Consider the following 27161-nt stretch of genomic DNA (forward strand, 5'->3'; position numbering starts at 1 on the left):
GCCGGGCTGGCTCCTGCAGCCGCCGCCACGCGCAGACACCGGCCCGCGGAAGGGACGTTCGGCGGAGGCGGAGAGGAGGCGCCCGGCGTCCCTTGCGCTGTGTCCCACACTTCGCTGCCAGCACTTGCCGGCCCCTCGCGCGCGCGCGCGCACACACACACACACACACTTGCGCACACGCAGACACGCACACAAGCAGACACACAAACTTGCGCACACAGACATGCAAGCAGACACACAAACTTGTGCACACGAGCGCGCACACGCAGGCACGCACACAAGCAGACACACAAACTTGTGCACACGAGCGCGCACACGCAGACACGCACACAAGCAGACACAAACTTGTGCACACGAGCGCGCACACGCAGACGCACACAAGCAGACACACAAACTTGTGCACACGAGCGCGCACACAGACGCGCGGACAAACTCGTGCACACAAGCACACACATACGCACACACACAAACCATGCACACAGTGCGTCGCACCAGCTGTCGGAGGGACTCCTCGGGCCGGGCTGCGAGCGCGGCATTGCCCATGCAGTGGCTGTTCCGAGCGCGGGCCCCTCTGGCCCGTCCCCGCGCAGGGGGAGGTCTCTCTTGGTTTCTCTCTCCCTCCGCCAGGCTCCCCCCGCGCCCCCGGTCTCTGGATTTCTCCCCTATGAAATATTCATGGGGAACAGATGTCACCTCCCTCCCCACCCCCTTCCCCTGCAGGGCCACATCCACCCCCCCGCCCCGCCCCTCCCCTCCCGGGGGCCCCAACTTCCCTCCCAGCCAATGGGATCCCCTCTGCTGTCTTTAACGCGTCCGAGGGGAGCACGGAGCGGCCAATGGGAAGCCTGGGGTGGGAGGCAGCGCGCGAGTCGGGCTGCAGGTATATATAGTGTATGGGCCGCCCGCTTCCAGGTGTGTCCACACAATGTGGAGAAGCCCCTGGGCACCTCGGCACGTCTGGGCCCCGCTCCCCGCCCCGGGCCCGGCCCTCAGAGCGGGAGCCTGAGCGTCAATGAACGAGGCGGCCAACCAGACCCTCGGGGCTGGGATTCTGCGGGCTCCGTCCTGCGAGCCGAGAGCAGCCGAGGAACTTCAGCGGCTGGGGATGTCGTCCGGTTAGGGGTAAGGCCGAGCGCTGGGGCCGGGTGAGGGGCAGTGGAGCTGCGATCCCACCCAGCGACAGACAGACGGACAGATGGATAGAAGAGCTGAATGGGGACGGACAGACAGACAGACAGACAGACAGGTCGTGGGGGGACAGACCGGCAGACGCCCTCAAGACGCAGGAGGGCCCTGTACTCAGGCCAGGGCATTTCTCCACCCGGCCGCTGGAGGAAGCTCGGCCACACACGGGCTCCCTTCTCGGTCCCGCCGGTGCTGTGGCCGCGCTGAAGGACAAACGAGGGCTCCGAACGCCCCGTGCCGGGCTGCGAGCAGCGGGCGCTGAAGCCCGACGCACCGAGCAGGACGGGGCGCAGAGGGGTTGGAAGTGGCCCGCGAGCCGGGCTTTGGCAGCGGCCGGCGCCGTGCGCCTGCGGCTGGGACCGGGCTGGCCTCTCCCGGGAGGAGCCAGGCCCTGGCGGGTAGCTCAGGCCGGCAGCGGGGAAAGAGGCAGTTCAGTCCCCGCTCAGCAGCCGCCGCTGGCCTCAGGGCCCGGGAGCTGCCCCGTCTCACTGCCACAGCGAAGGGCAGCTCCGCGCCCGGGGAGCGAGTTGTGTTACCAGGTGGAATGTTGTGTGCTGTGATATCACACCCCGCGCAGCCGGCGTGCGGGGCAGGGGCTGAAACAGCGGCGCAGCTAGAGCGATGGAAGGTCTGGGAAGGGGCAAAGCCCAACGCCCCCGGTCCCTACCTGTGTCCTCACCGTGCTCGTGGGTGCTGGGGGGCGGACGGTGCCCCTCCGCCCCGTGCGCCTCGCTCGGCCCCTTGCAGCGGCACAGGGCGAGCACTGGGCCCTTCGCTTTGCACGGAGCCCGTCCTGGCCAGCGCCGGGACACGGGCGTGAGAGGGGCCTGGGCGGGAGGCCCGTGGCAGGCAAGGGTTGACTGACCCGCGTTGCAGGTGCAAAGCCAGTGAGTCCCCCGAGGCGGGGTGCGGAGCTCGGGGGCCCTGGAGACCGGCCCACAAGGAACCCCGCAGAGCAGCGCTGCGCCCAGGGCGTCCTCCGAGCTCCTGCCCGCTGGTGCGGCTGCAGCGCGGCCAGGCCCAGGCTGGGCGCGCCTCGGGGCGGGGACAGTGTCCCGCTGCGGGTGTGCAGGTGTCTGCGCACAAGCTGCGCCGGCGGGCCCCGGAGACACCGCCCCCGAGCCAGGAGGGCGGGGAGAGGACGGCCGCTCCCGGCCGGCTCTTCGCCCTCGGGGCCGCTCTCCCCGCGCGGGCTGAGGAGTGGGCGACGGGGACCCCGGCTGGGCGAGAGAGCAGCAGAGGGGAGCGAAGGAGACGGGGGAGAAGCGGCTGGATCCGACGGCTGCAGCGCGCGAGGGAACTGAAACACGTGCCTGTGCTGGATCGGGGCCGAGCAGGGGCCTCCGGCCCTTGCCACACGCCGGGGAAGTTCGGAGCGGGGCGCGCACTTTGGAACGCCTGCAGCCCAGCTCGCGGCGCACCCCAGGGGCTGGCTGCATCCCCCGGCCCGACCCCCCAAGCTCTCGGGAGTCCCCCGGCAGCCCTCCTTACTGCAGGGCCTGCCCTGGGGCGTGTCTGTGTGATCCCTATTCCCCCTCCCCCCACCGCAGGGGCGTCCACCTCCTCCCCCGCCCCGCTCCCCCACCCCACTTCTGACCCCTTCTTGGAGGGGGAATGGGGTGGTGGCCCCAGGTACGCGCAGCGCCCGCAAACCAGCTCCGCCTGTTGCTCCCGGACGCGTGGCGAGGAGAACGTGCAAAGTTTTTCCCCTGAAATGCGCCGCCCCTTGCGGTTGGCCGTTTGCTCAAGGGCGGTTTCTGCTGCTGGGTACAAGATTCCTAGGCAGCGTCTTCCCAGGCTGTGTGTGTCTCTGCGTGCCGTGGTGTGAGCTGGGCTGTGCCCCTGTGTGGCTGGGCTGGGTGCCCACCAGCTCTTGTGTGTGTCCGTGGGTCTGTGTTTGTGAGCTCGGCTTTGTGTGTCTGGTGTGTGATCTGTGTGCCCCTGTTGTCATGGGTGGGACTGGGGGGGCGTGAGTGTGTGGCTGAATGAGTCTGCCTGGGCCTATGGGATTTTGCGTGTTGGTTTCCGTGTGTGTGAATTTCAGAGGATATGTTTGTGTGTGAATTTCCGTGCACCTGCCTGTGAGTTTCCCTGCCTGTGTTTGTGGGTGTCCGCAGGCTGCGCTTCAGCAGATTCCCAGGACTGCGCCTGCCACGTCAGGCTGTGAAAGTCCAACTCGGCGTGTTCCTTGCACATACAGTCATTGCTTCTGTTTATACACCCACTCCGCTCAGTGCTCACAGGCACACGGCTTGTTAGACCCCACTGCCTCCTGCCATGGGCACAGGGTGTTCTGTAAGGATATTCTATATCTCTTCCAATTCACCGCCTGCCTGCCTGCCTGCCTGCCTGTCTGTCTGTCTACCCCCATCCACCCATCTAGCTAGCTACCTATCCCCATACTAGCTAACTATTCATCCATCCCCTTACCGTCTCTCTACCCCCCCACCCTTATGATGTCACTAGCTACCATCTACACTAGCCCCTTGTGAGATAAATATGCAGCGCCTCATTAGCATCTTCCCACCTCACTCATTACCATGGCCCTTCCAAAAGGAAGGGGCTAGTGGAGACATGGCCCGAAGCAGTGACAGCCCTTTCGACTTTCGATCTTTCTTTCCAACTCTTCCCTTAATCCCAGCCTTTGCTCCCATTCGCGCTCTGGCTCTGCCCCTTGCCCAGTTCTGTCCCAGCCCAGCAGCAAGCGGGAGGGTCAGGCCAGGCCTTCCCCAGACCCATGGTCCCAGCTTGGGAGGCATCTGCATGGGACTTGGGCTCCAGGGAGCAGGCTGTGAAGGCAGAGGAGGGAGGGGAGAGGGGAGCCAGTATTCCTGGCCTGCATGCAGACTCCCGGGGGGAACAGGGAGCCAACTTCCACTTGGACACGTCAGGCGAAGCAGCTGTGTTGGGTTCCATATGTCTGGGGTGCCAGAATCCATGACATACGGGCTCATTTAATATACAATAAGCCCTCCCCGCATCCCTGCAGTCTGTCTTCCCCCTCACGCCAATCCACCACCTGTCTTCTCTCCAGAGAGCCAAGAGAAATGGCTTCCATCCACTGCACCGGCTCCCTTCTCTGGCCCCTTCCGTGCAGCCCTGAGTTCCTGCCCTCATCACTAGAGCCATGCATGTGTTAAGCTCCATCCATTCTCTGCATTGGGCCAGCCTGCTTTGCTGGAACTGTTTGCTTGTTCTAAAGGAACAGATGAATCAAACTTTCTTTCTTTCAGTAGAAGCAGAAAGTTAATGCGAATCCCTCCATTTCTCTTTTCTAGAGCCCCTTGGAGGCATTTGCAGAGGCTGACCACTGAAAAAAGAAAACCACCTCGTCCAGCGTGCCGAAGACAGATCTTTGCCAGCCAAGTGCACTCACAAAAGAGATATTTATTTATTTAATTTATATATTTATTGAAAAAATTATTTAAATTATTTATTTGGAAGATTGTGTGACTATTCCCTGGAGAGAGAGATCAGCCTTGAAATTTCCTTGGAAGGATTTTGGTTTTATCATGAAGAGGAGGAGGATGATTATGTGAAACAGAAAACAAAATATTATAAGCAGAGCAATTTTAATCTATCTATCTATCTATCTCCATTAACACCCATCCATCTATCTATCCATCCATCCTTTGAAATATGATGCTCAATTCTGACCAGACGGAAATTGACGTGCCCCTGTCTCACTCAGAGACAGAGTCTGTCTTTAGTGATGGGGGCGGGGGCCGTGGGGCTGGAGTGGAGGAGGCCAGCAGCGTGGGTCTGTGTGCCCAGTCCCGGCTAGCTGAGCCAGGCGAGGCTCTGAAAAAGGACCTGCAACACCTGAGCCGGGAGGAGCGACGGCGGAGACGGCGTGCCACGGCCAAGTACCGAACAGCCCACGCCACACGGGAGCGCATCCGTGTTGAGGCTTTCAACATGGCCTTCGCTGAGCTGCGCAAGCTGCTTCCCACCTTGCCCCCCGACAAGAAGCTCTCCAAGATCGAGATCCTCAGACTGGCCATCTGCTACATCTCCTACCTGAACCATGTGCTGGATGTCTGAGCCACGGACACCGCGTCTACCTGTCCTCTATGTCTCTCATCTGAACAACATGCTGGACATTTGAGCCACTGAGCCCATGTCTGTCTGCCCATCTGTCTGCTACATCTCCTACCAAAACCATGTGCTGGGCATCTGAGCCAACAAGCCCATGTCCATCTGTCCATTAAATCTCTTTCTGAACTACATGCTTGAGGTCAGAGCCACTGAGCCCACATCCGTCCATCCATTTGTCTGCTATGTCTCCTATTCACATCATATGCTGAACATCTAAGCTACTGAGCCCTCATCTGTCTGTCCATCTGTCTGCTACCTCTCCTACCTGAGTCACATGCTGGATGTCTGATCCACCAGGCCCACCTCTGTCTGTCCATCTGACTGCTATATATCCTCCCCAAACCATGTGCTGGATGTCTGAGCCACAAAGTGTCCATCTGTCTGTCCATATATCTCCTCCATATCCTGCTGGATGATTAAACCACCAAGCCCATCTCCATCTGTCTGGCTGTCCATGCATCTATGAATATATTTTAACTGACTACTTGCTGGAGTCTGAGCCATGAAGCCTATGTCCATCTGTCCATGTTTCAGCTTCTGAACATCTGAGCCACCAAGTTTACATCTATCTGTCTTTCTGAATCACATGCTGGACATCTTCTGCCACCAAAACCAAATCAGTCCACCTCTCTGTCCATCTGTCTGCTCCATCTCGTACTTGAACCCCAAGTGGGACATCTGACCCACAGCAGCACTAACAGTCCTGGTTCTCACCCATGTGTCTCTCTGCTCCTTCTTCTGCCTGAGCCACTGCTTGGATGAGTGAAGTGCCAACAGCATGGACATTTCAGGCCTTTTGTCTGACAGCTGCATCCCTTTCAGTTGCACCATACTCTGTGTTCCCCGAAGGCAAATGGAAGACATAGGACTACCTGCCACCCCAGCCCCACAAAAACGAGAAAGCAGCAACTTTTCCTGCAGGGTCTGGAACCTGACAAAGGGTGAAAGGTTCCCACTGACAGACACGAAAGAAGACATTCCCTTGCTTTGATCCACTCCAGAAAGCCTAGGTCTTGTCGCCTGTCATGAGCCCATCCCTGCCCCAGTAAGGGCAGGGGAAAGCTGGCTGTGAGTCTGTCCCCAGGAGGAATTTCTGTGACCTGCTGAGTGAGGACAGCCACCGAGGCTGGAGCTCCGTCTCCCAAATGCCCACTTCAGCATCCCAAAGCTCATGTCCGTTGCAGTTAAGAGGCTCCAAATGCCATCGTTCTGCTCCTGTTGGTAGGGGCGCGGTGTGGACAGTACCCATGAGCAGAGTTTTGCATCCACTTTGCTCCTGTAGAAGTGACTGCACAATGTGGACAACACAGAACCAACTCCTGTGAGCCCCAAACAGATGCCTCCTGGTAAGAGGGGTCAAAGTGAGGGAAATGTGGTGACTATTCTAGCTCTAGACACAAACCCAGACTCCACTGACAATCAGATGGCTGGATCTGTCTGCTGTAATGGTCAGTGCACAGGGTATAGGTAAGGCTGAAACTCTATGCTACCATCATTAGCCTACAAAGTTAACACCATATTGTAATGAATGGAAGTCATTGCTCCAGGCCTCAACTCTCCTTTGCCACACACCTCGTGTTGCCATGAAGCCCCAGGTAAAGCAGGTGTCAGGCCTCACCTGCTACTGGGATTCTGCTCACCAGTTTTAACCCCGAGTGGGATGCAATTTACCCCAGCAGATCCCAGTTTGCACCAGTATAGTTTCTCAGTGCCAACCTGGTGTAAACTATGGTCTGCGATAGGTTTGCACTGGGGCAGCTGCACCTTAGATGTTACTGGTGAGGTCTGGGCAGCCAGTTTCTATTGGTGTGTGTCCGCAGGGCTACAATGAATGGGAAGTGGGTGACCAAACCCCACAGGCAGCTGTAGCGAGCTCAACCCTGGCGGGCAACCTATAGGGCTGTGTGTCCTCTCTCACTCCATGGTGTAAATCAGGAGCAGAGAAGCAGGCGCAACAGCCCCCAGTGAAGGCATCCACAGACAGTGTAGGTTACCAGCCCTCCTGCCCCCAGTGAATGTTCTACTAGAGCAGTATCTCTCTAGTCCCTTCCCTGGAGTCCTGGCCCCAACTCAAGTTCACGCAATGCTCTGCACTTCCCTGAGACCCCAAATCCCAGCTCAGCAAATCTGTCCCCACTTTCCGATAGCAAAGCCAAGCCTTGGTTATCATCAGAGAAAGAGATTCTGACTGGCAGACGGAACCAAAGAGAAATGGTTTCTGGCCAATCAGATCATTGCATGAGCGAACTGTAAACAAAACACAGGGCCTGCAGCCAATCAGAAATGAACTGGCGCAGGCACGTAAACAAGCATGAGCTTTACGGGTTCGGACCTGCAAAGATCCACCTATCTGTTGGCTTTAGTGGTGTCATTCATGGGGCTAAGAGTCTACAGGGTGAGAGAACCTCTACCTATACTGTGTCCGCATACTCATCTATCTATTTACCTGCCTGTCTGTCCCCTTACACCTCCATCTATCTGTCTATCTCGCTGCACTAGAGCACGCCTGACTGGTATCTATCTGTCTGTCTATATACCCCCCTATCTGTCATGCTATCGCCATATACTTCCATCTGTCTCTCTGTCCCCACTGCATTAGATTACCCAGATCAGTATCTATCTATCACAGTACATAATCCTTGTATGCACATAACCCCACACCCTCCCTGTGTCTATCTTCTGTCTGTCTCTCTCACTAGGAATTTAATCCCAGCAGAACCTTTCCACTTTCATTTGGGGTTCGGATGAAATTAATTGAATAAAACTAATGAAAAGAAGATGTTTTCCTCTCAACAAGCAGTTCTAGTTAGCCCTGCTGGGCTCCCTTCACAGTTCTGCCACTGATTCACTGGGGAAGGCTATTCCCACCCCCTGCCTCAGTTTCCCTCCTCTGTATAAACAGGGAGAATGATACCTACCTCGGCTACATGCAGACTCGTCAGCGAATGTCCACCACGCGCGTTGAGATCCCGGGATGTCAGGTGTTATGAGCAGTGAAGAGAGAGACAGCGTTCCCAACCACAGGAAACTCAGCAGGGCAAGCCGAGAGCTGGGGGTGGGGGTGGGGGTGGGGGTGGGATGACCTGCTGCCTTCTTCACTCCTCAGCCACATTTCTGTGCCACAAGGATATTTATTGCGTTAATTTATTGATAGATGTTGCTATTTATTTGTGGGATTGTGCACTTTTTTTAAAAAAAAGGAAAAAACAAATGAAAAGCTACTGTGGAGAGAAAAAAGCTCACTAGTATCTAACATGCTCTTGTGTGTGTGTCTTGGCTGTTTAGCATGTCAGAGGATTTTACTATTTGTGATTGCATAAGAACGTTGGGAAGGTGGGAATGGAATTAAACTGTGCCGGAAAAAAGAGAGATTTCAGATTTGGAACAGAGACGCTTTCCTCCATCTTTCTTTTTGTATCTCATTCCTGTCTTTCCCCTTGTGGCTGGGTCATTGGGCAAGCAGTAAGGGAGGTTGCAGCTATGCCTGTTAAGGCAGGTGGGTAATCAAATCTCATGCTCCAGCACATGAAATGATCACAGTGGGGATCATGGATTTCTCTTCAGCCACACACAGCTTGCGGAGGGTGTTGTGCCCAAGTGGCAAGACCCTGAGTGGACCTCAGGGGCATCATGAATTGGGATAGGCCCACATCTTGAACCCACAGCTGAACTGGAAAGCTCCCAGAGGCTTTCTGGGGTTCTGTTGCAGACCTCTCTCAGCTACAGTTGCAGGGATTTCAGCACACAAACTGCATCATGTGTTCAAGATCTCTTCCCTCAGCTCAATAGCATCTGGGCATTTTACAGATAGGGAAAGTGAGGCACAGAGATGCTAAGTGACTGGTGCACAGTCACCCAGGGAGCCTGTAGCCCATCAGGGAACTGAACCCAGGTCTCCCAAGCCTAAGGTAAGCCCCTAACCACTGGGCCATTCTTCTCTTCTGTGTTGGGTCCTGCCATAAGAACATAAAAACATAAGAATGGCCATAACTGGGCCAGACCAAAGGTCCATCCAGTCCAGCATCCTGTCTGCCGCCAGTGGCCAGTGCCAGGTGCCCCAGAGGGGGTGGACTGAAGACAATGATCACGTGACTCCTCTCCTGTCATCCATCTCCAGACTCTGACAAACAGAGGCCAGGGACACCATTCCTACCGTTGGGAAGTGGTCTAGGTAGTATATTAGGTGGGTGCCATGAGTAGGTGACTTGCTGGACTGAGGGTCTGATTGGGTCCAGCAAACTCTAAATCCCGGCCTACATGACAAAATCACCTCCCTCAAAGTGGGAGGCAAAGGGGCGATGTCTCAGTGCCAGGCCCTAGAGCACTGGTGGGGGCTCGGAAGGTGGGGTGGGCATCACCAAACCAATCCACTCTCATCTCCTGGCTCACTCTTCCCCATAGGTCACAAGGCAGGGATGGCACTTCAGGACCAGGGTGACCCTGAACTCAGAGCAGGGAGTGCAGCACAGGGACAGATACACACAAAACAAACTGCCCCAGGCAACCCCATTGAGCTCTAGGCTTTGAAAGAGCTTGTTGAAAGAGACGTGCGTGAAAGATCCAGCAAGGGGGAGAGGAAAGGGGGAAACTCACCCCTCCATAGCGGTGAGATAAGGCATGGTATGGACCACTCCCATGATCTCTTATATCCTGCCACCCTCCCACCAGTCATGGTACATTACATGCTCGGAGCTGGGACCAGCTACTTTGGGAACAGAAGAGAGATGAGGAAGGGCAAAGGGACAGAGATCAGGGTGCGCACTAACATTTTCCATCCATGGGCAGAATAAATTTTGCTCTGTACACCAAGGCATGTGCGGACGTGCACCAACAGAAGAAACACGCCACCTGCTGTGGGCACTCTGCTAATCAGCTGGGCGGCACCTGACTCTTTCCTGGGTGGCTGCTCAAGCACTCAGCTGACTGGAGCACTGACACAAAGCCCTGTGGATCAGCCTGTCTGTACCCCATCCCTGGCTCAGACCTGCTCTGCAGCAATGAAAGATCTTCTCCCAGTCTGGGGTTACTGGGACAGCTGCAGGAATGGAAGCAACATGAGGGGAGGGGCATCTAAGAGCCCTCAAATCACGTGCAACTGCCTCACAACACCCTCCAGTCGAGGGGATGCTCAGAGGCAGCTGGACCCTCTGTCTCTTAAGGTCTTTTTGCTCCCCTTGTATTACTCAGAGTCTCTGCCACAGGAGCTGGGAAGTCTCCCTGCAGTTCAGATTCCAGCCCCCGACTGTGACCAAGTCCTCGCTGCTTGATGGCTTTGTTCACCTTACATAGAAATGTGCTTTCCTTGCCCCCTGCCTGTGATCAAGCAGATCAGGCAGGTGAATACACATTCCCTTGTCTACGCTGGCTGGGTTTGTGCACTGCTCACACACACTTTTAAAAACGTTCCCAGCAGACATCTCTACCACTGGGTGTGCCACCCTTGCACACACAGAGCAGCCACTTTCACGACCAGCACAGCAGCTGTTTGCCTATGACACCTTACCTGACGCTTTTTAAGTACGTGTTGTGGGAGCTGAGTGTTGGGTGCAATGAGGATTTCAGGTCTGAGAGGTGTTACAATGTACAGGTCCTCTGTTAGCTCCAGTCAGGGGGATCCCAGGGTCACACCCACCCACCTCTGTCCCTCTCAGCCCCTTGTCACCTCAGGTTGGAGCAGGGAAGGAAGGTGGCTGCTCCTCATCCAACATCCTGTCCTCTGATGGGCGGGTCCCCTCGGGGCAGGTTGCAGCTGTTCATTGCCTTCCTCCAAATTTCTTTCATAATCGATTGGCCTCGGTTCTGAGGATGCGTGAAAGGAGAAATAAAACTGGGGAGGGGGGAAGGGAAGCATATAAAAGACCTGGGGATCACAGCGGATGAGAGGGTGGATATGAGTTAACAGTCTGCCCTTGTAGCCAAGAAAGCTAATGGCGTATTGGGGTGCATTAGGAGGAGCATTTCCAGCAGATCTAGAGGAGTGATTATTTCCCTTTATAAAACACTGGAGAACTGTGTGCAGATATTGGCACCTAGCGTAGCAAGGACGTGGATGCATTGTACAGGGCCCAACAGAGGGCAACAAAAATGATTAGAGAGCTAGAGCACATGACCTATGAGGAGAGGCTGAGGGATCTGGGGTTATTTAGTTTGCAGAAGAAAAGAGCGAGAGGCGATTTGACAGCAGCCTTCAACTTCCTGCAGGGGGGCTGTGAAGAGGAAGGAGAGAGGCTGTTCTCAGCAATGACGGACGGCAGAACAAGGAGCAATGATCTCAAGTAACAGGGTGGGAAGGTCTAGGTAGTATATTAGGAAAAACTATGTCACTAGGAGGGTGGTGACGCACTGGAATGTGTTACCTAGGGAGGTGGTTGATTCTCCATCCCTAGAGGTTTTTAAGTCCCGGCTTGACAAAGTCTTGGGTGGGATGATTTAGTTGGGTTTGGGTTTGTCCTGCTTTGAGCAGGGGGTTGGACTTGATGACCTCCTGAGGTCTCTTCGAGCCCTAGGATTCTATGATTCATATAGGGGCAGTGATGGTGCTGTCCTGGCAAGAGCTCTCTGACCTCCTCGTAAGCCTGCAATTACCCCAGGGTTACCGCTGGTCCCTACGGGCGAAGAGGTCATGCAGGCCAAGCTGGGCCATGCTTCAGTGAAGGCAAAGAAGGCCCTTAGTAGCCTGGGTCCTTGCAGACTCTCAGGGTGTGGCTATGTGGCAGCTGGGAGCCAGCTTCCCCTGTCAGTGGGTAAGCAGGTTCTGCACTAGCCCGTTGAACAGCCATGTGTCTGCTGCGGTGCCACAAAGGTTCAGGATGGCCACCCCGGCTGGGAGGCACAGCATGAGGAGGGGTCAAACGCAGCGACTAGTCCAAGCCACCGGCCGTGCCGCAGTAGCCCCAGCGCTCTGCTCAGTGCGCTCTCACAAGCCCGCTACCAGCAGTCTGCAGGCCAGGCTGGGAGACTCTGCCCGCTGCAGGGAGGGCACAACCGCAGGGCCAAGCTCTGCCTTGTCCTTCAGCAGCATCAGCTCCAGCCCACGCAGGGATCGATTGGTGTCAGCACTCCTTTCCTGGTCCTGGGAGGGAAATGGGGCCCAATGGTTAGAGCAGGTGGAGGCGCTTGGCAGCAGGACTCCTGGGTTCCATTCCTGGTCCTGGGAGGGAAATGGGGTCCAGTGGTTAGAGCAGGAAGGGAGTGGGTTGGTGTCGGGACTCCTGGGTGGGAGGGGTGGGGTCTAACGGTTAGAGCAGAGAGCTTGGCATCAGGTCTGTTCTAAGAGAGAGGAGTCAAATGGAAGCTCTGTTCCCAGCTCTGCCTGCACAGGACCTGGGGTGCGTCCCTTCCCCTTCCTGACACCGAGCATCCCTCACCTTCAGGTCCAGCTCTCATCTGGGTACGGCCTCTCGCTGGGCCCTTCACTCCACCTCCAGCCTTGCCCTGGGGTCTGCCCCTCCCCTTAACTCTGCTTCTCCATGCCAGGGGCCCTCCCTGAACTGGTGCGCAGGGCAGCGGACGCTGTCTCTGCTCCTAGCCTGAACTGGGAGAGTAGGCCCTTTCCGGGGGCAGCCGGAGAGGGAAGAACAGATTAATCACATTAAGAAAGTGTGAACATTCTGTCACTATTTCCCACCCGGCTGCCGTGCCCATTGTTACCCGCCCTGCCAGCCAAGTCCCTGACATATGGGCCCTATTGTGCAGCACACAAAGGAAACACTTCATGCTAATTTAGGCACTCGCTCTGGCCTTGATGTCGCCTCTGACAGATTGGGGCTCTGGCCCTCGCTCTTCATGCTCCTCTTCCAAGGGTGGAGAGACAATTTTGCTACTGGTTTACTTTTTAGTGTAGTTTTCTTAGAAAGTTTTGCACTGGCCTCATGTCAGTTTCTCTTGCTCGACTGTCTTCTGGGTATCCGCCCACCTATCTGTCTTCGTAAGAGTAGTGGCTAGCTGGCTGTCTAAGACCAATATCTGACTGTGTCTCTCTGTCTGTCTGTCTGTCTGTCTCTATCTCCAGCCACCTTCTCTGTCTATCAACCCATCTTTTTCCATCCACCCTTCTATCTATCTATCTATCTATCTATCTATCTATCTATCAATCTATCTAATTCTAAAGAAATTAGGTATGTAAGTAGCTAACCTGCAAGGTTATTATCTATTATAATTTGTCTGTCTCCATCCCCAGCTTGTCTCCATCCCTCTCCTTCTTCCCCTAGATAGTATGTCAGTCTATCACCCCATCCCCTTCCCTCCCCTCACACCAGTAGTGTGCATGTGCGTGTGTGTGTGTGTGTGTGTGTGTGTGTGAGAGAGAGAGAGAGAGAGAGAGAGAGATCATAAGTTATCTGTAGCAGTGTTTCTTAACTTTTTGGGGACCATGGAACACCATTCTATAAGATTTTTACTGCAGAACACCTATGAACATTTTCTTAAAAAAATTGTTGTCAGGCCAAAAAAAATAAACAGCCACATATTCAGCAAAACCAAAATGAAGTAGTTTAATCAGGTATCATAGCAATGAAGAAGGAACACTGCGTCTGGTTTAAGAAACATTGATCTCGATGGTGCTTGGGCCTGCCATGAGGCCAGGTGACTGGACTAGGTGATGTCTCAAGGTCCCTTCCAGTTCTAGGATTCTGTGATTATTTGCACAAAGAGGAATAGCTCTGGCCCAGGGTGACTGACCTGCTAACGGGAAAGGAGACCAGCCCCATGCATAAGCAGTGTTCCCTGGAAGCTGAGCATTTGGGATTTGGGCAGCTGCCCAGGAGAGATTCAAATGCCCCCACACCCCACTGTTTAGCACAGCACCCACTAAGCATGTGTTTCTATGGGTGGTGCACATCCACACAGACTTCGGTGCACATAACAAAATTAATTCTGCACATGGATGGAAGAAATTAGAGATAGCATTGCCTGCGAACTGCTGCACTCACCTCCGCAAGCAAAGACAATGAGCAAATTCTGAGAACAAGCCAGGCACAGAGCTAGGATCAGGCCTCTGGGGTGCAGATCAAACAGGAGCCTGTGGAGAGCAAGGAAAGTTGCCTTGGGAATTGTGGCTGGACAGCAAACAGGCAGAGACTCAGCGGAGCATGAGCTGCTGCTCTGTACAGAGAGACTCCCCCCGGCATGAGGCTGGGGGTGCAGCTGTCGGCTGGAGGAAGGCCTGGTGTTTCCTTGTGAGCTTTGTTAATAAACCCAGCCTCCAAGAAGGGCTGAGACTTAACTGGTGAATGCCTGTAGTGAAGTTACTCGTGAGCCCAAGAAAGGGAAACTGAGGCACAGCAGCTCATTTGAACCCAGACCAGGTAAGTGGTGGTAAGACAACCTGCAACAGGAGAGTCCTAGTAGCCAGAGTGGAGACTTGAACTGATGTTGCTTATAGCCCAGTTTTGGGCCCTGACCCCTAAGCTCCTGGTTGAATAGGAATTGGGCAAGGGCGGGGTTTCTCTCATTCAGACCAGAAATTCCACAAAGGAGAGCCCAAAGTGGCACTTTCTGGTGACAAGTCCCGGGTTTGACAAAGCATCTCTCTCTGCTGGCAAAATCCCTGCTCCGCACTGGTCCTCGTGCACTCTGAGGCACGTGTGGGCACGCTGGCAGGTCTCTGGTGCATGCTTGCACGATGGTCTGCATGTGCACTGCCGTGTGCCCCACTGGGGTATGTCTGCACTGGTAGGGTGTCAGCCTGAGACAAGGGAACAGCCTCCTCTCTCAGCCTCTGAGTCACTGGGTGGCAGCTGGAAGGGGATCTCATCATGCAGGGGATCAGGGCATCAGGGAGGGAACATGCAGCCTCCCAGGAGAAGCTGGCCACACACAGGACTGTTTGCAGACTTCATCCACCCAGCTGGAGTTGTGGTGCTGCTGCCATCTGGACCTATCAATGGGCAAAGGCCCATCTGGGAAGACAGGTCCCAGCCCTACCCGTCCACCTCAGGCTCCGCCCCTTCTGCCACCTCCACATCCCAACACAGGTTGCTGCCCCCAGTGCCTGACCCCTTAGTCCCCTGGCCAATTTTCTCAGCTGGCCACAGCGCCTGGTGGATGGAGGACCAAACGGCCCCACCCTCAGCCCTCCTAGGGCAGCTGGACAAGCCACGTTCTGGACCTCCCTGGCACAGGACCCAGCCCTAGCCCTTGCCGGGCAGCCATACCACGGCCCCTGCCTTTCCCGGGTGGCTGGAGGGCGTGGGCAGCTTTGGGGAGGCAATGCCTTCCCTTGGCTACATTACCTGCTGCCCCGGCCCCAGCCAAGAATGAAAGGTGCTTGTTGACCAGGTTCCCACCCAGCACAGATGGGACTGGGGACATACGATAGGAGCTCAGAGAGGAATCCCCTCACCCCCATGGCCTTGACTCTGGGTGCAGTGGGCTGTCTCCTGTGCGGGGGGGGTTGGATTTTGCAGGCTGCTTCCAAGAACATCTCCTATATGAATGACCTCCCTAGGGCTTACGGCAGGCAACAGTGGGGGAGGGGCATGCTCCTGGCCCTTTACCTCAGTTTCCCTGCAACCAGGGACTGTGCCCAGGATCTGAGGCTGACAGGGAGCAGATTTGTCTGTGCTAAATTAGGAGATGCCGGGAAGGCAGGAAAAGTGCCTCTTGCCATCTTAGCTTTGGTATGTCCCCCTCGCGTGCTCAGCAGGAGCTGGGCTGGGCTCCCTTGTGACAAGGACTGTGCTCAGTGTGGCTGGGGAATGGGGGAGGGGTGAGCCAGCCCCCCCCCCCCCCCCCCCCCGGCCCCTCCCGTCTGGAGCTGGTTGTGAGTTTGGCAATGCAAAGTGGGATTTGCGGCATTTTCTTCCCTGCCTGCCCCTAAAGGATTTTGCAAAAAAAAGGTAAGTTTGCCACCCTCCCCCCAACAAGCAGACGCCAATGGGGTGTACGTTAGGGCAGGTCTGGCTTTATCTCAGTTATTTGCTTTTTGGGGAGGACAGAGACCCTTCCTCCAGGGGGCCCAGAGCAGACTCCCCCACCATCTCCTTTGTCTCTGATAGACATAGCTTGAGTCTCAGCATCTCCCCTAGATCCTTATGGACTTCTCCAGTGTCCTTGGTGAGCAGGAGAGGCTAGAATTCCCCAGAGCGGACGGCTCTCTGCTCTGAGCCTGCAATGCCCTCTGCTGGTCTCTCTCATTATTCAGTGCCTGCTGGTGACTACACCGCTGCTCAGCAGATCTCAAAGCATTTCCCTAGGGTGGGAGACTAGCCCAGGATCACACAGCAGGGCAGCAGCAGAGTGGGAACAGAACCCAGGAGGCCTGAGCCTTCCCTTCAGCCCTCCTGCTAACCTTTGCAATCCATGGCTGCACGGAGTTTTTTATGTGCAGGACCCATAGAAATACACGCTGCTGGCTGTGGGCACTCTGCTACTCAGCTGGACAGCACCTGGATCTCTCCTGGGTCACCACCCAAGCACTCCGCTTCCAGGGACCACTGCCCCCGTCCTTTCCTCACTGATAACTCGTAGAGCACTGTGCTGGGGGCTGGACAAATATACTGTGAAGAGATGGGCTCTGCTTCAAGGAACTTACAACAGGATCACAGCCAGCAGGTGGTTACAGCCCACATGGGGAGCACATGGGAAAAGGGACCCTGAGACACACCACAGGGTAAGTAACCCTCGGATCAGCTCCCCCAGGGATATGGTAGAGACTTTAAACTGAGCCTGAATGTCTTTCCAAAGGGTTGGGGTTTGCAACTGTGACCCCATCCCAGGTATGCACAGGTGCTTAGCTCCAGCCAGGATTTCTGTTTTGGCTTCTGGCATGCATGTGAGGTTGGAGGAGGGGGCAGAAAGCAAAATAAGCCCCCAGCCCCTCTTCTCTCTGTGCTGCTATGTGGGGTGATCGGGACTCACAGAAACATGCCCTCCATCCTTCGTGGTGAACCCCTGGTCTAAATAGTACCACATTTGGTCAGCCACAAACTTCTGGGCTCTACAGCATCACATACCCAGTGAGGAGTAATTATCCCACCACGGCAGGAATTACGGGTCAGCCGAAATGATGTACCATTGCCTGGAGGTAGACTTGAACTTAGTTCATCTTTGCTATAGATGCCAACTTCCTGACCAGGGCTGGGCAGGAAACAGTTTCCCAGCACGTTCAAGTTCTGAGATTTCAGAATTTTTCGCCAACCCCAATCAGGACAAAATCCACAAAATCCTTAATTTTCCCCAGCTAACAAACCCAAAATCCCCCTGGAATGTCTCATTTAGACCATTTCAAATGAGCCCAGCAACAACCTTTCTCTTGTTTTCAGTCTCGATGTACGAATGTTTCAAAACAGAAAGTTGTTTTGACTCCACAGCCAAAGCTTTTCATTCTGACCGTGGCAAACCAGGACCTTTCAAGAGCCTCTGAACTTCCCCCCACACCCAAAACTCGCAGGCAGGAGATGCCGCCACACAGACCCTGTTGTGCAGAGAGTTTGGGGCTGACAAGCTGGCATGGTGGGGCCAAAAAAAAAAAAGCAGTTTGTCAAAAAGTTCCCCACCAGCTCTGTTCCTGATCTTTTGACTGTCAGTGCTGTGGTGGGAGGTCACCTTTAAATTCAGGTCCCTCTCATTCTTTCCACCCCTGGGTGGAATAGATTTTGTTCTGTGCACCAAGGCACATGCAGACTTGCACCACCAATAGAAACACACGCCGCTGGCTGTGGGCACTCTGCTCATCAGCTGGGCAGTGCCTGAGTGTCTTCTGGTTGGCCGCCCAGGCACTGAGCTTCCAGGGAACACCGCTCTGCACCGGTGTTCCTCATTGCAGCTCAGAGCCCTGACTGCCCTTTGCCTGCTGAAAGTTCCTTCAGTGACGCATCATTTAAAATGATGATTATTTATGGCAGGCCAGTGCACAGAATACAGAGTACAGTACAGACCAAGGCCCTGTTGTGCTGGGTGCTGCACAGACCCGTTACAAGAGGCAGGCTCTGCCCCAAGGAACTTACACAATTAGACAAAACGAGGTAGAGTGATCTCAGTTTTTGACAAGTATCAGAGAGGAGCCGTGTTAGTCTGTATCTTCAAGAACAACAAGAATTCCTGTGGCACCTTATAGACTAACAGACGTTTTGGAGCATAAGCTTTCGTGGGCAAAGACCTGCTTCATCAGATACATGAGTCATGTATCTGATGAAGCAGGTCTTTGCCCACAAAAGCTTATGCTCCAAAATATCTGTTAGTCTATAAGGTGCCACAAGACTTCTTGTTGTTCTCAGTTTTTGAGACAGAGAAGAGATGCAAAGCGACATGAAAGGATTCACAGGGGTGTCTCCAGCAGAGCTAAGAACAGAATCCAGATCTCTTCTGGGAAATCAGGGAGCAGTGTTAAAGAACTGCTCGGAGCCAGGCGGAAGTGGCGGATTCTGGCTGGCCTGGGTAAATTACACTGTGCCTTTGCATCTCCCCTACTAGCAATTCTCCAGCTCAGCCACAGGAGGGACCATGTCACCAGTCCTATGAGCCTTCCCTCGCTGCCTGGTCTCTGCAGTGGACTCATACTGTTGTAGAACACTAGAACTGGAAGGGACCTCAAGAGATCATTAAGTCCAGTCCCCTGCCCTCATAGCAGGACAAGAAGCATCTGACCATCCCTGACAACTGTCTATCTAACTTGCTCTTAAATTTCTCCAGTGATGGAGATTTTACAACCCCCCAGGCAATTTATTCCAGTGTTTAACTACCCTGAGAGTTAGGAAATTTTTCCTAATGTCCAACCTAAACCTCCTTTACTGAAATTTAAGCCCATTGCTTCTTGTCTTACTTTCAGAGGCCAAGGAGAATAATTGTGTCTGTCTCTAACCTGCACTGTTACCCTGGGACTGACCTTGTTGTGGCTTTCCCTACAGGGCTCCCAGCCCCCCTCTTTCTGATGCAGCACGACCAACCCAACCTTACATGCCCCACTGACTCTGCTGCCTGAGAGCCAGCTGGATATTTCAAGGGCATCTGCCATGGGAGCTGAAGTCCAGGCTCTAACTGCAAAACAGGGGCAGCACAGGCCTCTGACCATACTCCCACCTAGCCCTGGAGAGACCCCGCCTCTTAGTTACTTAGCCTCTCAAAGCTCCTAAAGCCCTCAGATCCATGGGCCTAAATACTTGTGAGGGTCCAGGCCTCAGTCTCTGGGGCTCATTCAAGGTTTGCCCCATTCCTGCTGAGACCCTAGAGCCAGGCTGGAGCCACCAGCTGTTTCACATGGCAAAGGCCACTGTATCTTGTTTTGGGAAGCAGTGTTGCCTAGTGTGTAGAACAAGGGCTCAGGAGATGTAGGTTCTAATCCCAGCAGTATCATTGGCCTGTTGAATCACCCGGGGCAAGTCATGTCCCCCACTTTGTGCCTCAGTTTTCCTAACTGTAAAATGGGACTAAAGACACCCAACCTCCTTGTTAGCCAGTTGGGTTGACTCAAAGTGGGAATGAGAGATGACAAGTCTCTGGAGGCAATGGAAACTGAAGGAAACTATGGGAGACCCTCAGAGTTATAAACTGATTGGATAGTATATGGAATGGGAAGTACACAATCAGGCAGCAGAGACCAAACCAAACAAACAGCCAGCCCTGTACAGTACTGTATGACATGTGAACCATTAAATAAAAAAGGAAAAATTAAAAATAATAGATTTGACAAGGTAAGAAAACTCTCTAATTGTTTCATTTATATTATGATGGTTAAAATCAGCCTTTTTCTTCTGCACGGTTAAGTTTCTAAGCTGTATTAAGTCAATGCTCCATGGAAAACATTTGAAAGAACGACTGTGACACTTGGTTCAGTTACAAACATTTCAGGACCGCTAACTGCCTCCATTTCCAGGTGTTCAGAACGCTGAGGTGCTACAGCATCATGATCATACTTGCAATGAATTTGGGGAAAGTAACTCACTGGTCCTGAGAGACACAGACCAAGGGCCCAGGAACAAGAAAAGGCAGGATGTTGCTCTTGGTGTTCTGTTCCTGGGTGAGGGAGGGATAGCACAAAAAATATACCCCCACCCCCTGTGTCCCTGCCCAGCTGCTTGTGTCTTACCCCTGCCTATGCTTTGGGGATAGAATTAGGCCCAGCTATCTCCGGGAGCACCCCTGATCCTGAGGGCTCCATACCTCCAGGAGATTGCAGGGGGATCCCTGTAAACCACAGGGCAGAACAACAAGCCCCTCCCAAGACAGCAGAAACATTTCTGAGGGTCCCAGCTGGCTGGGAGTTCGCCTGACAGGCTCATTAATCACCTCCAATACCCAAGCAAGCAGATGGCATGGGGCAGCTGAGTGCGGGTGAAAGTGAGAAGCCACAGACGGCTCCCCAAACAGTCCCTAAGGGGCGGTTGGGTAGCAAGAACCTGATCCTCCAAGGCTTGCTCAGAATGCTGAGCTTTCTTGCAGCTCTGGCTCCATCTTGGAGTCTCTCTGTGCCTCAGTTTCTCCAGGCCTGTAGGCTGGGGCTAGCGAACCTGCCTTATCTGTTGCATGCTCTCTATACCAAGGGCTGTCTGATACAAATGACACAGAACAATAGAGATGATGGGGTTGGACAGGCAGCATCTTGTGACTGTGGGGGAATTTTGGCACCTCCTCATTTGCCACACCAGACCCATGGGCCGTGACTCTGTTCCCAGGCTGAGAAGTCCCTCTCCACCATACTCCCTTTATATGGGGGGGGGACTGGTCTGCTGCCACTATCTGCCCCTTCCAGCCATACCCCACCTGTCTGCCTTACCTTCCTCTGCCCCCACCCTTCTGCTCTTCCCCTTCCCCTCTCCATCTCCACCTCTTCCCCTTTGAGAGGAACTAATCCCTTTAAATCCCACCAATGGCACAGGGCTGAGCCAGGCTCATTTGGGGGTTGGTGGTGGGGTAGTGATAAGCTCCACCCCTCTACAGGCCTGTCCAGGTAATAAAAGGGGAGGGGAGAGGTTCTGACTGAGGCTGATGGATGGATGGGGTGAAGGGCTGGACAAGTTCTTTGTATTGCCTGGTCTCCCCAACAATGGGCTCTCTAATTTTTCTACCCATGTGCAGAATAAATTTTATGTGGCTCCCATGTTCTCCACCCCCACCTCTTTTAACATCCGGGTGGCAGGAGAGATGGGAGGAGTAGGGGGAACTCTGTGGGGCATATGTAAAAGCTTCCACACACACAGTGTGTCCACCACTCCAGATCCTAACTAAATTTCCACTACCTGCATCTGATGAAGTGGGTCTTTGCCACGAAAGCTTACACTCATACATTTCTGTTAGTCTATAAGGTGCCACAGGACCCCTTGTTGCTTTTCCAGATCCTAACGTTACACTCTGTATTTCTTCCTGTCAGTCACCTGAACACCCCTATCTACTCCTCTAACCCAGGGGTGAGAAAACTCTTTATGTCGGGCCCCACTTTTTGTCCCTCCAATTAGCAGGGCCCCCCAACCTGTCTAATGGAATCCAAACTGAGAGAAATTTCAGTTATTATGTTCATAGGAAACAAAAACTCTGTTGGCACTTATGAGAAAATACATATATAGAATTTTAAAAACTTTGTTACTTGGTCTGTAAATGTGAATACACAGACATAAAACCGGTCACATATTTCAACATTTTTAATGAGATGGGTGAGCCTGAGACTTACAAGAAACCCTGCTTAAGGCTCACTGCAATTTGTCAGTCCGCGTGAGCCGTGTGGGAGAAAAGTGTATGTAGGGTTTAAAGGTAGGTAATGAGGCCTTGGAGTGGTTCACAATAGGCTGTAGTTGGACAGTCTGCAAGCTGTGACTTAATGGGATCTCAGACCAAGCGTCATTTTCGTCTCTCTAAAATTAATGGTACATGTGTGAAAGGTGGAGGGGGAAACATGCAGATATACCAGTCCCATGGCATCTCCACTTGGCTGGGCAGCAGTATATGTATAGGAGGTGATGATGCCTAGTGGTGAAAGCACAGCTCTGGAGCTCAGGAAAGCTGAATTCTCTTCCATTGGCTGACTGGGAACCTTAAGCAAGTTGCTTCACATCCATCCATGCCTCAGCTTCCTCACCTGTAAATCAGAGACAGCATTACAGCTCTCCTGTGTACAGTGCCGTAGGAGCTCCCACAGGTAAGTGCTAAGTGTTATCAGCCTCATTAATATCTGTACAACGCGGCTGGGGAAGGCATCCCCTCTGAGACAGGGTTTTTTTGCGCCCACTTGATATTCGCTACAGACAGTGCCATGGGTGCAAAAGCCACCATTGGGAAGGCCTAAGAAAGACAGCAAGCACTGTCCCTCCTGGTTCCCGGTGTGGAGTTACCAAATGAACATGTCGGCAGTGAGCAAGCCCAGCATAACTGGTTTATTTATTATTGCAGTAAGTAGCACAGCAGCAGCACGAAACCTCCACCGAGATCAGGTGTATCATACAAGAGCCATTGATCAAAAATTTGGGGTGTGTGTGTTAAAATTGGCTTGTTTTAGCAAGCTGCACAATTTCCAGATTTTGGGTTTTCATTGAAAACAAATCCACCCCCCAAAATCCACCAACCACACCAGTGGGGGCAGTTCCAGTAAGAATGGAGGAAAACCCCTAAAAAAATCTCCTTCACCCCAAAAGAACCCACTGGCAAATCCTCCTTTTGAGAACATGATGATCACTCCTCATTGAGAACTATGGAGAAACCCCCACTGAGGTCAAAAGCCATTGCCACCCCCCATTGAGCACTGTGGAGAATCCTCCCATTGAAAACAAGATCATCACCCCCATTGAGATCTGTGGCCATTGCCATTCCCCATTGAGAACAATGGAGAATCCTCCCATTGAGAAAGATAGCCATTGCCCTCCATTGAGAACTACCGGAGCTGCAGGATGCTGAGTAGCACGTGTAAATCTGGCCTATTTGTCAGCACAGGATTCACAGCTGCCCTATCTTTTGGCCCAGCCATTCACACCACTGCACAGAGGCTTATCTTGGGGTGCATGACACCCTCTTGGTCCTCCCTGCTCCAAAAGATGGTCAGGGGAAGGGATGGGTGCATCAGACCCCAAAATAGTGGAAGTAGATGCTTGGGCCAAGGTGGTTCCCAGGGGAAGGGCTTGGCCCTGCAAATCAGAGATATGTGGCACCGTTACAAACTGGCCCAGAACCCCACTATTCAGTCTGTATGGGTCTCTTTGTAGGATGGAGCCCACTGAAGTCACCCAGCCAACTACAGGTTGAACCTCTCTAGTCCAGCACCCTGGGGACCTGACCTGTGCCAAACAAAAGAATTTGCCAGATGATGGTACGTCAATATTGTCCAGCAGCATTACCAACATTTCCATTGCTTGCTTGGGTCTTAGAAAACATTTCAGGGTAAGTTATAGCTAAATAACAGCACACAACACTGAGAGCCAGGACTGGTGGCTTGAAACAAACTTTATGGGATCCTGGAAAGCTTGTTCACACCCATTTAAGTGGTCGTCCAGCTAACTAAAATCATGCCAGATTATGGCTGTTGTCAGACAAGATCATCCGATTAGAGAGGTTCAACCCGTATATATTTTAGACAACTTGTCTGTCTGTTTGATCAGGAATTCTTCCTAAATGGTAACAGCTAGGACCACCAAACTCAGTTTGGAAAAGAGGCGATTGAGGGGCGATATGATAGAGGTATATAAAATCATGAATGGTGTGGAGAAAGTGAATATAGAAAAATTATTTACTTTTTCCCATAATACAAGAACTAGGGGACACCAAATGAAATTGATGGGTAGTAGGTTCAAAACTAATAAAAGGAAATTTTTCTTCACACAGCGCACAGTCAACCTGTGGAACTCCTTGCCCGAGGAGGCTGTGAAGGCCAGGACTCTATTAGGGTTTAAAAAAGAGCTTGATAAATTTTTGCAGGTTAGGTCCATAAATGGCTATTAGCCAGGGATAAAGTATGGTGCCCCTAGCCTTCAGAACAAGGGCAAGAGATGGATGGCAGGAGATAAATCACTTGATCATTGTCTTCTGTTCTCCTTCTCTGGGGCACCTGGCATTGGCCACCGTCGGCAGATGGGATGCTGGGCTGGATGGACCTTTGGTCTGACCCAGTATGGCCATTCTTATGTTCTTATGTTCTTACACAGCTTCCGCTTATCACTACTGAAAGCAACACAGGGGTTGGTTGTGTCAGGAAAACAGAATGCACCTGGAATGGCATTTCTTCTCTGAAAACCAAACAGAAAAAAGACAGAATCACCAAATCAAGTCCAGTCCTCACCATTGACATCACAGAGTGAATGCAGAAAGAGACTGAACCACCGTGAACCAGAAAAATAGGATGAACCTGGAACAGGATTAAAAACAAGGAGACTGGTGACATTTTAAAGACTAGCAAATTTATTAGGGTGTCAGGGTATAAGCTTTCCTAAGATACATGCCATAACACCCTAATATGTTAGTCTTTAAAGTGTTACTGGAATCCTTGTTTGTGCTGAAACAGAGAAACCTGGTGACCCCTCTGAGACCTGCAATAGGGTTGCTTCTTCCTAAGCCTTGTAGAAAAGAGACAAAAAGGAGAAATTGTGGTTTGGCACAGCTAAATCAAGGCTTAGGGGTTGAAAACTAGAAGACCCTGTGATTGGAAACCAGCCTGATCAGAGCCCTTTTTGGTGAACCCCCAGCTAAGGGGAAGAGTTATAACGAAGAAGAAACAAAACCCACTCCATGGAATTCCCGAGTGATGGACCAAGCAAGTAGCTGCAGCGTGGGGGCCCTTATGTGCCAGCATCGGTCATTAGTTTCAGCCTGCGGGGGCGCGTCTGTGGGTGTCTGGCTGTGGCTTTATCCGCATCTTCTCCCTTCTCTTCCAACCTTCAAGGGACTTAACCGGAGGAAGCAGGTCAAATAAACAAATGCCCAAGGATTGGGCTAGGCTGAGAATCCCACTAGTCCCTCCCCCCATACCCCCCGCTGCTGGAAAATCACAGGAAAGTGGCGTGCATTGATTTCAGCTCAGATCTGGGTGGGGTGGCTGGCCCCCGTTGGCAGCAATCTTCCAAAAAAAAAAAAAAAAGAAGAGGCAAACTGCCAGACAACAATGCTCCTTCTCCCCTCCCCTCCGGCCTGCTCCCTTTAGCACCAAGTCACACTAACACAAAATGAAAGGGGGGGGAGGGGACTCTCTGGGAACTTCATCTCGGAGACAATGGGCGAGCGGGAGGGAGAGGGAGCCGGTTCCTAGAACAGCCGAGGCGGGGAGGGGGTTCACACGGTTCGAGGAAGACTCGCGTTCACACACACACACACGCGCGCACACGGGCTGGCAGGAGGGAGGTGCCGTTTACAAGCGCTGGCTTCCCAGCCGGGTGGGGTTTTTTTTTTTTTCTTCCTGTTTTACCTTTTGCTGCAGCGGCCTGGTAGACGGGGGGCATTTACCTGGGAGCTGGGAACGGCGCCTTTTGCTTTTGCATTGTCTTTTATTTTCGCGGGGAGGGGGGGTTGCAAGGACGAAAGTGTGTGTGTGTGTGTGTCTCGGGGGGACCCCCCAGTTGCACTGCACTTCCATGCGGTTTGGGGTGCACAGCAAAGCCTCACGAAAGGCGAAGGACGGTACGAACGAGAAGCTGCATCCAGGCGCCTGCTTTTTAACCCCATTTCGGCGCGGCTCGCCGGATACGGCAACGGTGAGTGGAAAGATCGCCCGCTGGGGGGGTGGGGGAATATAACGTTTGCCGCCCGCTTCAACGTGGGAGCCAAGTTTGCACCCGCCCAACAAAGAAACAAACAGCAACTGCCTGGCTGCCCATTGTGCGGGGAGTCCCGTGCAGGAGGGGCAGGCTGGGAGTGGGGGGCGGGGGCGGGCACAGGAGGCGACTGATCCCATTCAGATTTTTCGTTCACGGGGGGCGGGGGGGTGTCGGTGTCCCGGGCCTGGTGCGCGCTGTTGCTTGGGGGCTGCTTTCTGATTCCCCTCCTCGCCACAGAAAGGCCCGAGAAGCCCGGGACTTTCCTGGGGCTGCGGCCAGGTGTGGAATGCGGGCTGGTGGGGTGGAGAAAGAGGGGAAGATTTTGCTCTTGAAAGGGCCGATCCTGATCAAAGGAAGGGGCGGGGGGGACGGGGGCTCTGATGTTTATTTCCCACCTCTTATCTCTGCGTGAATCTGTGTAATTTTACTGGGGGGGCCGCAATTCTACACGCATCATTTCTTCCCTCCCTGGTCCTTGCAGATGGAGTATTGTCTAGAGAGGGGCTGTCGGGGTGATCAAAACTGCCCTTACCTGGGGCTTTTTGGAGGGTGGAGTAGCTACCACAGCTGGAGGGGCTGGGATCAGAGTGGGGGCACAGGGCAGAAGAGTAGGTATGTGGCCTGTATTCAAACACTTTTCTTTGTGATGCCTTTGCTTTTAAAATGATTTGCCCTAGGAAAAAAATGGGAAAGTCATGGTGTGAATTTAAATGCCTGCCAGGTGGGAAAAGCAAGGAGGGGTTTAAGACCCTCCTTCCCATGCAGAAAAGCTGGGTATGTTTTAATGTGCTTGTGAGCCAGGCTGTGAAGGGCTCCTCTGTGCGTGACTATAGATGCACCAGTGCAAACCTCTGTGCAAAAAGTGGCACACGCTGGTGTAAATGGTGGTGGGCCCCCATCCAGGAGAAAGCAGGGTGAGCCAGCGCTGGAGCAAATTGTGGTTTTTTGCAACAGCACTAATGTGTCTACAACATAGATTTGCACTTGTGTAACTACGTCAGTGCAAAAAGCCCCCCCCCCCCCCCCCGCCCCCGTCTAGACAAGACCTGAATGCCCCTTTGGGGGGAGAGGGAATTTCTCAGCGCTGGTGCACATTCATGGCGAGGGCAGCAGGGGAATCCTAATACCCTTTCCTGCCATAGCACAAGTTGTGCAAGTGAAAGATGGCAGCCTTGGGTAGGCCAGGGAACTTCCTGTCCACCCTAGTTTTTTCTC

General features: G+C 53.5%; 2 protein-coding genes across 2 annotated transcripts in view; both read left to right on the forward strand.

Moving 5' to 3' along the window:
• Positions 1–4824: 4824 nt before the first annotated feature.
• On the forward strand, positions 4825–5229 carry NHLH1 (nescient helix-loop-helix 1). Its single transcript, XM_074981207.1, has one exon. It carries the CDS (start codon positions 4825–4827, stop codon positions 5227–5229), a length of 405 nt encoding a protein of 134 aa, XP_074837308.1.
• A 20579-nt stretch (positions 5230–25808) lies between these two features.
• The window catches only part of VANGL2 (VANGL planar cell polarity protein 2), a 34363-nt gene continuing 33010 nt past the window's right edge, over positions 25809–27161 (forward strand). Inside the window, exon 1 of the mRNA XM_074981277.1 lies at positions 25809–25883. The gene's annotated coding sequence lies outside the window, so the exon portion shown is untranslated. The remainder of the gene's footprint in view (positions 25884–27161) is intronic.

This window comes from Carettochelys insculpta, chromosome 30, assembly GCF_033958435.1.
Source record: "Carettochelys insculpta isolate YL-2023 chromosome 30, ASM3395843v1, whole genome shotgun sequence".
NCBI classification, from domain to species: Eukaryota; Metazoa; Chordata; order Testudines; family Carettochelyidae; genus Carettochelys; species Carettochelys insculpta.

Excerpts from the sequence above, each read along its gene's own strand:
- NHLH1 (XM_074981207.1), top strand. The coding sequence starts at position 4,825 with ATGATGCTCAATTCTGACCAGACGGAAATTGACGTGCCCCTGTCTCAC.